At 45.4% G+C, this 17067-nt stretch overlaps 1 protein-coding gene across 6 annotated transcripts in view; it reads right to left on the bottom strand.

Annotated features, from left to right (window-relative positions):
* SPTBN1 (spectrin beta, non-erythrocytic 1) overlaps window positions 1–17067 on the bottom strand; it is a 197006-nt gene that overhangs the window by 27115 nt on the left and 152824 nt on the right. For all 6 annotated transcript variants that reach the window (XM_004775675.3, XM_013047393.2, XM_004775676.3 and 3 more), the window contains 8 exons: window positions 15712–16468; window positions 14630–14832; window positions 9371–9461; window positions 4420–4566; window positions 3100–3363; window positions 1460–1684; window positions 904–993; window positions 524–805 (listed from right to left, as the gene is read on the bottom strand). In XM_004775675.3, the coding sequence (XP_004775732.1) occupies window positions 524–805; window positions 904–993; window positions 1460–1684; window positions 3100–3363; window positions 4420–4566; window positions 9371–9461; window positions 14630–14832; window positions 15712–16468 (2059 nt within the window). The remainder of the gene's footprint in view (window positions 1–523; window positions 806–903; window positions 994–1459; window positions 1685–3099; window positions 3364–4419; window positions 4567–9370; window positions 9462–14629; window positions 14833–15711; window positions 16469–17067) is intronic.

The raw sequence follows: 17067 nt of genomic DNA, 5'->3' as shown, positions 1-17067 counted from the left end.
CAATCCTAAGGACTTTTAAAGGGTCTCAAAAGCATCTTATGAAGTTTAGGTAACTCTATTACGTAAAGAGAGCAAAAAGGACTCTGGCAAATATCTATTAAAAAAGGGGGGGGGGTGCATGGGTGGCTCAGTGGGTTGGGCTGCTGCCTTCGGCTCGGGTGGTGGTCCCAGGGTCCTAGGATTGAGTCCCGCATTGGGCTCTCTGCTTCGGTGGGGAGCCTGCTCTCCCCCCAACCCCACCTACTTGTGCTCTCTTTCCGTCAAATAAATAAATAAAAATCTTAAAGGGGAAAAAAAAAAAAAAAGGATAAACCTGGTCTTAATGACATACCGGGAGAGCTCAGACAGGAAGCTTCTGGTTGGGGGAAACAGCTAGATTCCAGTCACCTCAAGCCACCATGGTGTGCCCCATAACACTTGAAGGCAATGATGAAATGTTTCACGAAGATGCAGCCACCAACAGAAAATAAGCTTGGGGTGGGAATCTGAGGCTCTCTGGGGCAGGGCTGGAAACCTCTCTCACCTTAGCCTTCTCCTCAGACATCATGTACAGCTCCTGCTCGCTCATCCAGGCCTCCGCCTCGGCCGCGTCAAAGTAGTACTGCTGGGCCCTGTGTGCCTCCTCAAGCCGCCTGTGGCGCTTCTCGGTCTCCTCAATGAGGAGGCCCCACAGCTCCTTGAGGTCAGCGAGCCTTCGCCGGATGGCCTCAGCATTGAGGCTGCTGCTGTCGGTGACAATGTTTTGGCTCCTCTCAAAGATGTCATCGATGCGAGGCTGGTGTCCCTGGATCTCTTTCTGGAGGGTCTGTGGGAGTGGGGGAAACAGGGCTCTCTCACATTCTCTACCCTGTCATCTGGAGCAATTATTCATCAGACAGAGCTAGCTGAAGCAGAAATGCTTACCTGGTTTTTCTTGATTAACAGCTGCACAGTCTGGAGGTTGTGGCCGTGATCGGTGGAAGTTGCCAAAGGCATCCTCTCTCCAACCCACAGCTGGAAAGAATTGTAAACTGAGGTGGTCAGGACTGCTCAGAAAGAACAAACGTATGATGCAAACAAGTGCAACAGAGGATCAGCAGGGTGGCTAGCCGGGAGAGAAGGTGTGTGCGATCCCACTGCCAAGGGCTGCCTGAGGAGACTGGCCTTCTCCCCCATTACAAGGCAAGGGCTAGTCTTTTAGACAATACTTCATCCTCACTGCTGGACTCGCTGTTGAGTCCTCACTCTTAATTTATTTTTGAAACTACTATTCTAGGGGCATTAAAACCCTAGAACATCTTTAGAAAATCAAAGAAAACAATGGAGTTGCATTTTGTGTAAATACATAAAAGCATGGGTTTCGACAGTCTCGCTCACCAATGCAGTACAAAGTGAGTCTAATGAAGTGAGCACATGGCTGAAGGCAGGGAAAGGGAGCAGGCCTATGGAGAGGCCCCTTGTGCGGAGAAGGTCTACTTACAATCTCGTCCTCCACATCCCTGTTGAACTGATGGATCTCTTTGGAGGCCAGCAGGTTATGCTTTCTCTCATTCAAGGGCTCCAGAAGTTCCATGAACTTGGTCTGCACAGTGAGGCGCTTGCTGTCTACCTCGTCAGTGCTCTTCCCCTCCTGACTCAGGGCCTGGGCCTGGCTCTGAAGCTCCTCGATCTCCTTCTTCCGCACCTCCATTTGGTTCTCCAGCATCTGAGGGGAGAAAACATCAAGTTTGTCACACCAGAGACATGGGCGACACACAATCCTATAAAAATGTTTTGGGCATTGGCCAAAACGGAAGACTGAGTCTAAATTTATATAATGGAGAGTCTCAGAAAGGATTCTTAACAACTATCAAACTGCCAATTAATTCCTTTCCAGGACTTTCTTTTCTTTTTAAGTAGGCTCCACACTCAGCATGGTACCCAACACAGGGCTTAAACTCCTGACCCTGAAATCAACACTCGGATGCTTCACTGACTGAGCCACCCAGGCATCCCTTTTTCCAGGATTTTTAAACTAGAAACAATATTCAGGTTCATTCAGGAACTTAGAAAGTAACAAAAGAAACCAGAATTAATTACAGGGAAAGGAAAGTCTTCATCTGCTTGTTTAGAAGCCATAACAATGATGGAAACCCATATTACCATCAGGAAAAAAGTAACATTTTCAAGTTCCAGTTCTTTTAGGCAAAGAAAATAGTTAATGTTCCCACCTTCTCTCAATTTCTTCAATTAAAATCCTGATTATTTTTTTAATACCAAATAATGAGGAGAAAACATGCTAATTGCTTCTTTACAGGAGGGAAATGAGTGAAAGTGAAACCAGGGGAGGGGGTTCCTCATTTGGGAAACATCATACAGGCAACAGCACGTACTGATGGCTGAGAAACAGGAGGTCATATCTAGGAATAAACGGACTCCTTTCTTATGTAGGAAAGTCAACAGCCATGAGAACAAAACTCCTTAATGCATAGTAATGTAGCCAGGTAACCATGCCACTTAGCAAAATGGTGGGTATAACTTTGAAGAAAAGGGCCTCAGCACTTGGTTCTAAGCACAACTGTGGGGGCCAAGACTTGGCCACACATCGCAAACCCAGCCAGGGAAGCCACTGGAAATTCTGCCACCACCCTGCTTTCTCAACTTCGTGGAAGCTGTTCTCTCGAAATTTGAAGTAAATTCATTTGCCTTTAGGATGCACTACCATGATGTCCCCAAAACAAGTAATAAATTTCTTTTATTATCTAAAAAGTATCATGACCAACAAAGATAACTAACATGTATGTACCTACTAGACATTACACAGCAAAGTATGCCAACCTGATTACTTTCCCTCGTGTAAATTGCAGAAATTAATGAAGTGAGTATTTACTCAGCTGTTAATGATATCTATCAACTAAGATGATGACAATAAAAGAAAGTATTCCCATGAACATACACCCAATACTTCTAATATTATGTCTTTCCACTTGATTCTAGCAATGTCCCACGTTGCTGCCAGGACAAACACACCCTCCACACAGAAGACAGGTGGTTGAGAACATGGTGGGCAACTTAGGACAATGAAGATGACGTCAACAAAGCAGAAAAAGGCCCAAGTATGTGACCGCCTTGTCCACTTGCCTGTTGCTTTTTAAGCAGGATGTTGACGCTGGTCAGGTCTTTGCCATAGTCGTCAGACTGAATCTGACTCTCCAGGCCATGCAGCCATTTATCTAGATCTGCACAGCTCTGGGTAAAAAGTTCAGCCTTGTTTGCATCAAAGAGCCGCTGGGCCTTGGTCTGGGTGGTGGATTCAAGGACTTCCCACATGTTATGTAAACCAGTGAGTTTCTCTTTCACCACAGCTTCCGTCTCTGGCTTTTCTGAAATGAGCTGCATGCCTTCCTGGAAAACATAAATAAATACAGTTTGCTAGGGAACAAAGGTCACTGTGAAAATTAACCTTAAGGTATTTAAGCTGGGATCTACCTATTCATTCAACATACAGAGCCTTTCCACATAGGCTACCACTGACTAAAATGGACAAGGGCCTAGTCTATGTACACGACATGGCTTTCAATAGTCCAGCAAGAAATGACCATGGCATGACGAAACAGTTTCATCTGGGAAAGCAGGGAAGTGCTCATGACGTCAGATTTCATCTTCTCCACTTGGCCCCCTAAGCCCCTAACATGTTACTTTAACCATTAAGAGTCTGAAACAAGGGGCACCTCAGTGGCTGCCTTTAGCTCCGGTCATGACCCCAGGGTCCTGGGATTGAGTCCTGCATTGGGCTCCCTGTTCGGCAGGGAGTCTCCTCCCTCTCCCTCTGTTGCTCCCCATCCTTGTGAGCTCTCTCAAATAAATAAAATCTTAAAAAGTCTGAAACAATATAAAGTCTGAGAAAGAGAAGAGGGGAGGTGGGAAACTTCACTTTCATGTTCAGTTATGCCGCACAGAATTTCCCTGTGCCAAAATAACACATTTTAAGTTATTATAGTGCCTGGTCACCCCCTCCCCCCCCAAAAAAAAGAGAGAGAGAGAAAACTCAAAATAATGTAGTATTTCTAAATTCTGTGCAAATCATCAGTCTCTTACAGTCCAGGACACATGACAGGATCAAGATAGTGGGGACTCTGTCCAGGCGGCTGGCAGGCCATCCTCCACAGGAGGTGAGAAACAAAACAGAAACCGAACTACCAGTACTCACTAAAAGACAAATCAAGCCTTCCGCACCATACCTGGTTGGGTTTCAGCTTTCCTCCCTTCTCCCCAAAGTCAGGAATCCTTAAGTGGGAGAGGGACTGCTCCTTACTATGTTAACACTTCTGCATGGGATCAGACAGGACTCAAAATGCAAGAGACTGTGCTATATAGAGTAGCTTACTTCCACCAGGGTCACTTTCATGCTATGGCCACACCACAGCAACAGGAGCCTCATCAAACACATTAATTTCTCACCTTCTCAATTTTGTCAAGCCATTCTTTGTTGGATGCAAGTTCTGCCATAAATGCTTGATGTTTTAACCATTTACTGTGTAGATTTCTGGCTTCATCATAAGACATGTCTTGGGCGGTGAGCATCTTTTCATTGATCCAGAGAGATAGCTAGGAAAACAAAAATCAGAATGTTTTCAGAGATTGTGATCACAGACATCAGACTTTTTTCTGCCTGGGAAGAGTGGTGTTATGTTGTACAATGCATACTGCACGTTTCCATGTCAACAGACAACGAAATATTTACTTTACGACTCTGACCCGTCATGACAGGTTATCTCCATTGTGCAGAGATGTACCTAAGCCGTGCTCCAAAGTATGTATCTAACATTAAATCCAGAAGTACAAAAGCTCTCTGAGCCAGCTTTCAAAGTGTTTGGCACACATAACCAGCCTTCCCCCCCAGGGGCTTGTGTTTAAAATTCTGCTTTAACAAGTCCAAGTCACAATCTTCTTTCTCTTCCAAACACTTGTGCCAGCTATACCATGTTAATCATGATTAACTGCCTTTTACTCTGTTCGGTAATCTTCTTATTCTTTAAGTTTTTCTATTATATATATATATATAAAAAAAGACCAAACACAAAACCCCCACTCTTGTTATCCCTCCCCCTTCCCTTCCCAGCGTATCTATGGGAATGCTACAAAGCATAAATAACTTGCTCACTGTGGGGGTAAGGCAACAACGATACCCTCTTTAAGTTTCCTTCAAAGTTTGAGTCACCTTCACCTCTTTTTCTATAGCCTCTACTTCTCTAAAGAGCCTTCCATTCAGACCAAGAACACTCACCAGGACTTGATTCTGAGACCCAACATGTCTCCTTGGATCTAAACTCTGCAAAGGCTCACAAAGCCTGCCAGCTGCTGACAGATCTGAGAAGGGAGTTCTCTCATGAGGCCGAGGGTGGGAGTCAACCCAGCCCCAGGCCCTGGACACACTTCCCTTGCTGGCTTTCATCCCAATTTACTCAGCTCCTTACTGCCTGTAGTTGGCCATGCCAGGTCCTGATTCCTACCCTGTACACAGTACTAACCCGGGAAGAGCTTTTTGTTTCTCCCCTAGGAGAAAGATACACAGAGGAATGCACGATCAGCCCTGAATCAAAGGTCTTCAGAGACCAAGTCCCTTTCTCCAGTGTGACCACGAGAAGCCCAGTTTTTACACCAGTCGCTGCCATAACAAATTTGCACCTCAAACCCTCCATGGTCCAATCTCCAACGTTTAGAAATGGCACAGAGGGGGCGCCTGGGTGGCTCAGTGGGTTAAAGCCTCTGTCTTTGGCTCAGGTCTTGATCTCAGGGTCCTGGGATCCAGCCCCACATCGGGCTCTCTGCTCAGCGGGGAGCCTGCTTCTCACCCTCCTCTGCCTGCCTCTCTGCCTACTTGTGATCTCTCTCTGTCAAATAAATAAAATCTTTTTTAAACAAAAAAGAAAAAAGAAAAAAGAAATGGCACAGAGAAACAAGAGAACCTTCCCTCACAGGACCAACATTTTTAAGGCCATTCACTCACACTTGGGGCTGCTGCTAGGAAAGTCTTCCCCATAAATTTGTTTAAACAAAACAAAGCCTATTCTTTGAAAACAATGTCAAGGAGGGTGATGCAGGTCACAGGAGCATCTCTGGCTCCGAATATGGGCATATCCCCAGGCATCATGTCTACCTTTCTCAGCATATTCACCCACCATGCAGGAGGGGTTGAGGTAGAAGATCTTGTTGTCATTCTTTATGGAGGTGACAAATCAGTAAATCTTATACAGTTCTTTGTAAGCTAAGACCAGAGATTAGTTACATAACAGTTGAGACACTAATTTCCTACTTTAAAAGAATAATTTTTTTTCCAGTTATCTGGGTAGCTAAAATCTGAATTACTATGGCCATTCACCCAGTCCAAGGGGAAAAGAGGTACAGACACACAGATTAAACACAACAGAAGGCATTTATCCAAAGTGCAAAGGACATTCACATATTTTTGCTATTCATAACCACCTACCCAGAGAGATTAAAAAAAAAAAAAAAAAGCTACATAAAAACCAGAGGCTTATAAACAAATCTGCTGTTTGCTGAACACATCGTCCTACAGATAAAGCACCCTGCGCTACAACACAATGAAATGGAGCGATGGAACTTGCTAGTTCATCAGCCCTACATCAGCAGTCTGCTGTCTGAACCACAGTTATTATTTGTGGGCATTTGCAAAGGTCATTTAAGAATATACTCATTCTCTGCAGAAAAGAATATTGTGCAGATTGGAAAAGGATAGGAAAAATGCTTTGATCACTGACTCAAGCTCAGAGCAAAGCAATGGAATTCGCTATCCCATGGGCCGCCCAAGTCTAGTAATACTGCCCTTCTAAAAAAACCCTTCAGTTTCTGAGTGCAGTTTCCTTATAGTGTGAGGGAATAAAACAGAAAAGCCAATAACTTCTAAATCACTTTTCAGGAATTCACACTGAAGTACCACTACAAAAACCATGATGTGCTTTTTATCCCCATCTATAACTGGGAACAGGGGGGCCTCTGCAGTAAATGTCCCCATCCAGGCAGTGGTTACTGGGAGTGGCAACAAAGGCATATCTCACAACCTGTGTCTGCTCTAGCCAAGGCACCCAAGGGGAAGGAACTGTGGAGACAACTTGGATTCCCTCCCAACTCTGGACAACACTCACAGCCAGCAATGGTCCTAAACTGACCTCTGGGTGTTCTGAGTTTCTCAAAACCTAACAGGTAGATTTTCAAATGCAAAGCTGGTCCATATACAAACTCCACTCTCAGAGATCCTGGCTTATAAGGTACTTCTTAATTTTTTTTAGACAAAGAGTGGGGGGGGGGGGGAGGAGGATCAGAATGAGAGGGAGACTCTTAAGCAGAATCTGTGCCCAGTGTGGAGCCCGACTGGGGACACGGTCTCATGACCTTGAAATCATGACCTGAGCTGAAATCAAGAGTTGGACGCTTAAAGAGTGTATATATTTTGATGAGGCTGAATGATGTAGAGCTCACAGCCAGAGACTACCACATTACCTCCTCTTTGCTCACACTTCCATACCAAGGGTCTGGAGCCTCCAAACCTGACCTACATCCCACAGAAACTCTACATGCTGATGTGGGAGAGATGGCACCCCCCAGCAGATCCTACAGTTGAACTAACTTTTAATGTTAAGAAAAGAACAGTCACAGAGACCTGCAGGTCATTCCCAAGACATACCAGGCCAGCCAAAACCTTCCTGCACATTTGAGGGGAAATCACGGAAGGACTGAGTCCTCAAGGCAAGCCCAAAAGTCATTGGTGCATGGTAGGGACTCAACTCCTTAAAACCAAGGGTGCTAATTTGGAACAAGTAGTAACGAAGATCTAATGACATAGTAAAACGATTTCCTCTGATTCCACTATGAAGGACCATCAATTTAAATCCACTTACTTTTCCCACACATTTCTTTTTTTTTTTTTAAATAAAGATTTATTTATTCAACAGATAGAGATGACAACTAGGCAGAGAGGCAGGCAGAGAGAGAAAAAGGGAAGCAGGCTCCCCGACAAGGAGAGAGCCTGATGCGGAGCTTGATCCCAGGACCCTGGGATCATGACCTCGGCCAAAGGCAGAGGCTTTAATAATACCTCTTTAAATGAGCATCTGATCCAAATGGGTTATTAATGCTCAGTGTCACATGAAGAGGCACTCCGGTCTGCAGCCTGTCTGGCTCCAGGCAAATCCCCCACCGATCTAGATTCATCAGCATGGCACAGGAAGCTGACAGACCCTAACCTACAGAGCTCAAGGGCTTTCCTTCTGAAGCTTTAGCTGCTGGGGCATACTGCAAGATTCACAGTAAGACAGCAGATGAATGGACATGAAGGATCACTTGTCACACATGATCTAACATGCCTTCGGTCAGGGCCACATTTCTTCTAACACGCAGCCATGTGTTTGCAGGCAAAGTGTTGTGATTTCAGTCATGTTCTTCGCACACAACCTAATGCTGTCCCCACACCCACCAAGGGCTCTCCCCCAAGGTCCATGCAGCTTCATTTGGATATTCTTCATCCCGTTTCTGCCTCCGAGGGGATTTAACCCAAGAAACCAGAGACAACGTCTCACTGTTGTTCTCTGGCAGACAGAAAAATGCGATGCGCTCATGAAGTCACGAATACGTGAAGGCAGCCAGATGCTTCTCTCCAACTAGCTTGCAGAAGGACTGCATTTTTCTGGCTAACTTTAGTTTTCCAAGTTTGTTCATGCACGTATCAGGGGAGCAAGAAATAGTATGAGAATCATCAGATTAATACCACATGTTAAAACTCGGGAGTCTGAAATCAGAATTGTTGCTCTTGGCATGTTAGACACGTGTGCATGGAACCTGAAAGATGGGTATTTCAAGGTCTTCAGTGAGTAAGAAACTCAGACTGTATTTTTAAAATCTTTGCTTCTTACCTGGGTAGTCCGTTCCTGTTCCTCTTAGGTCTTTCCTTCTTACTTACAAGATGATATTAAATGCATTTAGATTAAACATTCTAGGGTGTCACACTGTCTTTGACAATGGAAATGTTCTAGATCTGCATTGTCCAATATGGCAGCTGCTAATCACAGTTGGCTATTGAGCACTTAAAATACACCCAGTATGATGGAAGCACTATATTCTGAATTCTATTTAATTTTAATTAATTTAAAATTAAATAGCCACATATTGTTAGGGTGCACCATAACGAACAGAATTCCTGACTCTTCTAGATTAGAAGAGTCTATTTACTCTAAGTGGTAGCCTGCAGGCTCGAGAGCGGACAAGCTACCATACTGGCTCAGCCAGAAATGAATTTCTGGGCCTCAAGTAATTTTATGATCCCAAGCGCTCTTCTGCCAAATGCTCTCACTCTCCTTAGAAAGAAAGAAGGGAGAGGGGCTGAGGGGAAACATACCTCCTGACAATCTTGCAGGAATTTTTGAAGATCCCTGTTGTCCTTCAATCTCATCAGAAGCTCACTGGCTGCCTCGCGATTCTTCCGATGTCTGTTTTAACAATAATAAAATATAAATTTCAAAAAAGGAAACACAGAATCTTCCGAGACTGGATTTACAACTCAGTGTCTTTCCTGGGTTTCTACACAGGATAAAAGCAGTTTGCTTGTAGTTTGCATTATGTCAAAAAGGCAAGATAAGCAAGAGAATTTAGCATCCTCCAAATGAGTAAGCCACAGTATGAGAGACCAAAACACTTGTCTAAGCCACAAAACAGGCAAAGGATGGCCTCCAATAAGCCATATAAATCTAGTGCTTCCTAATCTGGTGTAGGGGAGAAAACCTGAGCACCTGCTGTGCACAAGTCCCCACAGGCAGCACTGCAGGAGAATGTGAAACTCATTTTCAAGAAACTGGGATAACAATTTGTGGCTAAGAAAATACAGATAACCATATACCTGGCTTTAAATTAATGTCTCCTAGGTAAGTATTTCCCACCCTGAGAAAAACTCCCCTCAAACAACAATGAACCAAGAATGAAAATTTCGAGACCTATGAGATTCGCTACCTACTAGATCCCACTCTTTATTAACGGATAAAGGTAATCAAGGTTGAATGAAGCTGAAGCACAAAACCTTAAGCAAAAATTCCTAAAAACTGGTAGGAGCTGCTAAGCTTGGGGAGTGACAAGGGAAATGGGGTGGTGGCTCCCTAGCTCAAATGCTGGACACACAGCTTCTCTGCACACACCATGGCGGTACCAGAACTCCAGAGCAAACTTCCTTCCTGCGCCCAGTGGCGTAGGTTCTCCACCAGAGACAATGAAGACCAGCTATGGGAATGCCGGGAGAGCCGTGAGAAGGGTGGCCTTGACGCAGTTATTCTGCACCGGGGAGGGACTACGCCGCACTGAGAGCCACGCGTGCAGCACTGCCCAAACGCAGTCTCTCCCATATTCCCAAGGAACCTAAGCCAGCCAGCCAGCCAGCCACCTAAGTAAGGGCTGTTAACTGGGGCAGGTGAAAAAGTTGGGTTTTCATTCTGAGTCTCCAAGCAATTTCCTGCGGCCCCAGGCAAGGTCTCTCTTGTTGGGTCCCCTTGGGGGAATAAGGAAGAATACAAATTCAATTCTCCATGATGCCATGAGTGGCTCAGGGAACACTGGCTGCTGACAGACCTTTAAGCACCTTCCCCAGAAGTTGAGAGGCAACATGGAGGCAACATGGTAGGAAAGGAATAAATGAAACAAATGGGATCTGGAGGGAGACAAACCATAAGAGACTTAATCTTACAATACAAACTGAGGGTTGCCAGCAGGGAGCGGGGTAGGGAGAGGGTTGTTGGATTATGGACACTGGGGAGGGTATGTGCTATGGTGAGTGCTGTGAAGTATATAAACCTGGTGAATCACAGACCTGTACCCCTGGGACTAGTAATACATTATATGTTAATAAAAATACAAAAAAATTAAAAAACAAAAAACAAAACAAAAAAAACCCACCTTCCTCAGAGGATCAAGAGCAACTTTACAGAGATGCTGTGGGCAACACAGGCCCTCAGGGAATGCTGGCGAAACAACTGACCGTGGCAACACAGCAGACATCATCCACCCAGGAACATCTGCCCAGGGAACCAGAGGGAATGCTCTCTGCTCCTATAGGGTGCCAGTGACTACAGGGCAACTGGAATAATATGAGTGGAAACAATACCGCCAGCTATATGCCAGATACGCAAAATGACTTCTGATTTTTCTTTTTAGTTGAAAGGGGTTTAATAGCTTCAAGAAAAGGGACCTTAGTACTTTTATATCACTTAGGTAAGATGCAAAAATAGAAAAGTATTTCTTAAATAATGTTAAATGACAAGAGTATATGCATGATCAGTGGTATAAAACCCCAACGCACAAATCAGAAAGCAGAAACTAAAACGTGCCAGGGATAAGATGAAAGGCTGCAGCTTCTCCCCCCACATTTTTAACATTCTATTTCTTTTATAACAATAAAAAATAATGGCCAAAGCCTCTTTACTTTGATACTCTTTCTCAGATACCAAAAATTTGAAAAAAAACTTAAAATACTTTTGATGAATTTGGGCTAAAGGAATTACTGTTTAAAAATATGAGTGGGGAAGGAATGTCCAAAAAAAGTTTAAGTTCCCAAGCCTCAAATTCCAGTCACTGTTTGTAGGGGGTTATAAGAAGATAAAGCCCATCTTTAGGTGGAAGGTAATTTGGAGTCAGGCACAAAAATGCAGGAGGTTCTGCCTTTGGTCAAGGTCTTGAGTAAGAGACCCAGGTTTCTTCCATGGTGCCACAGCCAAGTGCTCCGAAGGTGAGGAGGAATCAGAAACTGACAGCCACAACAGGACACGCACCCTTGAAGCTCAGGGCAATGGTGGAAATCAAAATAATTCAAACACTGTCCGAGAAGTCTTACCACACATAAACACAACCAGACAGAATCCTGAATGGAACTGGATTCTGTAGCTGAATGTATATTCAAGTCTCAGACATGCCCAACAGATTTCTGGCTGGGCAGTCTCTCAATTCTAGTGGGACCAGGAAGAAAGGAAAGCCTGAATGGTGACTTGGGGCCCCATGTCCAAATCACACAGATCTCCAAGAGGTCATGATGATGGCGTCTGAGGGGTACGCTCTGCGGAATGAAAAACAGCTACAGTGGCAGCATGACACTTGTTGCTGACTCAGAAAAAAGCGAGTGTGGCTTCACTGTTCACCAGCGGCAACCAATGGCGTTTGAGGAAGGACTTTCAAGTTGGATCATGGATTTAATTATTGGGAAGGAACTTCTAAAACTTGGCCATAGTTTCCTACAGTCCTTAGGGTGCTCTTTGTTTGGGGCAAGGTTAAATCTGTTGCTTTACTTCCACTTCTCACCTTCTACCCCTACAGTGAGACTGAGAAGCTCCTTCATCCTCTGAGGCAGACGCTAGCTCTAGCTCTGGTTCTTGTAAAAAGTAAAGCACCACAGGTGCCTGAATGAAACAGATGGATAATACAAAAGCCTTTTCCCCGGGTGAGACAGGGTCTAGCCTTACGAAGCCGGATCCTGGCTCCTTGCTCTCCCAGGACTATATGGAGGCTGGAACTCCCTATGAGCCAGAAAGCTTACTCATTTGCACCCCCTGGGCCGGGCTTGGACGCAGGCTCCTTTCCACCCAGGCACGAGCACTTTAAAGGTCACTTGCACCCCACCCCCATCTGTCAAGAGCCAGGGTCTTTGTTCTAGTATTTTTTCATTTCAACAAACTCAGTGGTAATCAACAAGATTTCCAGAACATAAGCACATTATAATGATTCTATGTTTTATGAATACAGCTTTATAAGAGCATCACAATGTTTCTGGACAGGGGGTTAGACGTTAAGATTCAAAGATTTACTCAGCTTGTGCCACTACAGCACCGAGAACTCACATATTTGTGTATTTTGATAATGGACAAGATTCCTCTGGGGTGAGTTTCTGATCATGAGACCTCTGGCGGATATGAAAGTGAAACCAGAATTCAGTGAACACAACTGGGGAAAATGCAGTTGTCCTGAAAAGCAAAGCCCTCCTCCCCACCCCCCTTCTTTCTTCTGTTTATGGACAGTACGATCCATTTCATCTTAAGACAGAAATCCTAAGGAGACTCTGGAACCCCAGGAGCCCCGACTCTGAGTCAAGGGCAAAAGGAAGGTTAAACCACAACTGAGGGCTGCTGAAATGCTCTCTCCTATCCGGGAGTCTCCAGTCTTGACAATATCACCTGCTTCCCAAAACCCCTCACAGCTGCAGCACCAGGGGACATACAAACACATGCAGGAAAGCTCAGGGGGGCTGCACGCCTGCCTAGAAACACGTGTCCCTAACCGCCAAGTCCGCCCTCAGGAAACCAGCTGGATGCATCCACCACAGAGGAGCAGGACGTGTTGTATTTACAAAATAACTTGAGATTTAACATTAGGAAGAAAGGAAATTCTTTTTCTCTAAGTTAACAATACTCTGCCTAATCTTTGTTTTTTACACTCACTCAAGGGTTTAGTGAATTCTTTTGCAATTGTTTGAAGAGCAACAGATACAAAATGATAATACATGTTATGCCCTATTCCACAGGAGCACCCCTCCAAGACATGGCTGAGGTTCTGAATCAGTGAAAAAGACAGACTTGGAAGTGCTATAGCCAAACAGTCTTCAGAGGGAGGAGTAATTCCCCCTTTCACTCCATAGCATAAAAAGTTCATATGGTGTAGGATCCCACGAGACCCTCTTGGGTATGATACGCAAGGAAATGTTCTCAGCAAGTTCTTCCTTTCCACAGCCCTTGAAAGCCGGAATGGAAGCCTGTTTCTCAATTACATCAGTCTCACAATGAGCCCTTAAATCCTGCCCAAACTGGAGCACAGAAGATTAGGGGGGGGGGGCGGGACACGGACACGACACGACAGAGGCCAGAGACTGACCCAGATAGGCTAAACTGGATGCAACTGGTCAGATCAGACCCGCCTTTCCTGGTGCATCCAAACCTTGATCTACCCTGACCTCCCACTTTAGTTACAAACAGAATACAATGGCCTTCAGTGGGGGAGAAAATCCTAACTGCAAATAAATGAGTAAACAAAACTCAAAGAAGAGTATCAAATCTTGGAGATGCCTTGGCAGAAGAGGAAAGGGGTTTCTTCCCTCACCATAAAAAAATCCTATTAGGGCATTATCCAAGCCAATTTTCTGAGAAGGGCCTGATAATATTCCTTTGGGGCTCTGCTATGTACTTCGGACAAGCAAACCTTGGCGTCCCTCCCTACTCACTCTTGGAAGACTTCGGAGAAGTCTAGTTCGCATGAAGGTAAACGTGGACTCAGCTAGGGAGCCATGCTGAGGGCTAGGGGCCCATCATGTGATAGGCTACACACACATCAACTCTCGCAGGGCACAGCTTATATCTGATTGCTAACTGGCATCATGGCTCTTACAAAGCTTTGATTAGGTATTGGCTTGGCTTCTCAGGTTTTCTTTTCTTTGGTGAGCACCTCTACATGCCTGACCATGACAACCACATTTCTAGGCAGCCATGTGTTGCCAAGTGATTTAAATTTTACCAGCTGTCCAGACCCTGACCACTGGGAAAGTTATACCCACAGTCCCAACGACTTGGGACTAAATCTTCAGAAGCTTGGGAGTCTCAGGGTGCCAGACTCCCTCAGGAGCCCCAGGGTGCCATACCTGTCATCGATGGAGTCCACCTTCTCCTGAATGCGATCAGAGTTGATGTTCCCATCGCTCACCAGCCTCCGGCCCGTCTCCACAACAGCATTGATCTTCTCCTCATTGGCGTCCATGGTGGTCATGAAGTCCTCTTGTTTTTTAATAGCTGCTTCAGCTCCTTCCAAGGTGGTGGGCATTTCAGTGTGGGCCAAAACATACTCCTTTTTCCAAGAGAGAGAACCAAAATCACAGCAGGATGAAAAACTATGAAATACAACTCGTTTTCAGAATAACAAAAGCACTCTTCCCTAGTCCTAAGTTTCCATGCAACACATACTTTATAACACTTGCTCCACTATACTTAATCTACTGAATCAGAGAAAACAAAAGGTTCAGAGGAAAAAACAACTAGTGAGACCCCATAAGGAATGAAATTTCTTTCAGTAGTTCAATTTTTTCCCAAAGTACGTGAGGAAACCAAGCAGTGCTTTATGCATCAGCCACCAGGGTCCCCTTATGTGCCCACCACCTAGTGGCAACATACTCTTCAAACTCTCTCTTGAAAAGAAATGAACAACCCTGATTACTGGCCACCATCTTCAGCCATTTTCTTTCTCTAGTTTTTGCCTTGTGTCATTGGGAGAATTACTGACTCTTCGAGAGCAAGAGCCACTTAGTTCCCCCATCAAAAAAAAAAAGAAGGAAAGAAAAGAAGAAAGAAAAGGAAAAACAAACAAACAAACAAACCAAAAAATCCCCTAGTGCACTTGTCAATTCATCTCAAACTGGATTACTGCCTTACAGAATATTGCCAATTTAATGCAATACTATGAGGACATACTATGAACACAAGAGAGCCTCGAAAGCGGCTGAAACAGAATGCTACTGTGCAGGGCAAGACACTCCCGCAGGAGCCTTCAGCTCCCATCCCCTACTTTGGGATGGGTTTCAATGCCTTGGAAGTCTGGGGTGTAAAGCCCCTCAATTATCCTGTTTTCACACAGGATTGCTCTGGACCAGCAGCCTGGGTAGAAAGTTCCAAAGGACAAGCAGGACCTACTCTCCCAGGAAGGAAAGCAAAGGAACTTGAGGAGCAGTACCTGGTTGTTAAGGAAGGCCTCGGCCTGCTTCGTGTCCCTAAGAAACTGCTGGTAGGCATGTGACTGGGAAAGGAGATTCTGCCTGTTCTCCCACATTTTGTGGAGCTCATTCCACCCAGTGTCCAGGGCCTGCAGCCGCTGCCGCAGAAACATGTACTGGGCGTCGGTCTGTCCCTGGGTGACCATCTCGCCCATGTCCCTCATCTTCTGGTAGTCCTCCTCGTAGTTATCAATCTCGTTTTTGATGTTCTCGTGCTGTGTGAGGAGCTTCTCTGCCTCGGTCAGGGTGTTGGGCATGTCCTCAGAGGCGATGGCCGTCTGGGTCCGGGAGAGCCAGGACTGGAAGTCGTCCAGGTCCCGCAGGAACTGCTGCAGCTTGCTGGCCTCTCCCAGGGAGGCCTCGCGGTTTTTCAGGGTGGTCTTCATCTCCTCCCACACGTCGCTGATCTCGGCCAGCCGAGACAGGATGGCCTGAGCCTGGTCGGGGTGCTCGGACTCGAGTTTCTCGGCCTCTTTCTGCAGGTCGCTCAGCTTTGCCTCGATGGCCACGAGGTCCCGCTCCATGCCGGTCAACTTGCGCTGCAGGGCCATGACGCCGGCCAGATCGTTGCCCAGGTCCTGGGTGGATTCGATGACCTTGGTCTTCTCTCGAATCCAGGATTTGGTTTCATTGCACTCAAGGTGGTAGTTCTGTATGCTCAGGGCAGAGAGAAGAGCGTCCTTCTTCCTGTCCACCAGCTCTCGGAACTGACTCCACCTATGGGCACAAAGGCACAGAGAGAACCATGTCAGAGATGGGCTGACAGCTCATGGCTCCATGGTGACATTAACAGTCAAGGTCAAAGCTATCATTTTTTCTCTCCCCCTATGCTATGAGAACAAATGCTTTTTGGAAAATCATCTCACTCAGTACATGTACCCCAAATTATCGAAACAACTCAAAGATGTGACATAATCTGGAAAAAGCCTGACACGAAGAGGCACTTGTTCAAGGAGTTCCAGGGTAGACAGCACATCTGTACCCCAGAGTCGGTTACTTTCTGTAACTCCATTTCTGCTACATGCTTTTTACTTTATCTCTGAACTACACCTAATGAACATTTTCCAAACCCAAACATGCCTGACAGTCCCCTTCAGAACCAAGGCTACCACAACCTACTCAAATGTGTTTATTCAACAGAAAGATAACATCAGGACAAAGGTCTAACTTGATAACCAGGACTTCTACTCCCTAAGTACGTCTAAAATATGCTAAAATTATGTTCCAGAAATCATCTCAAAAGAGACAATAGCAGTATCACCATGATGCCCTGGTCCTCCACGCTGGGCACAGGTCTCACACTAACACCTTAACTT

Source organism: Mustela putorius, unplaced genomic scaffold, assembly GCF_011764305.1.
Source record: "Mustela putorius furo isolate JIRA1106 unplaced genomic scaffold, ASM1176430v1.1 tig00000224_pilon_pilon_pilon, whole genome shotgun sequence".
Classification (NCBI taxonomy): Eukaryota; Metazoa; Chordata; class Mammalia; order Carnivora; family Mustelidae; genus Mustela; species Mustela putorius.
The sequence above is the reverse complement of the archived record's forward strand: the minus strand, read 5'-3'. Positions and strand labels throughout refer to the sequence as shown.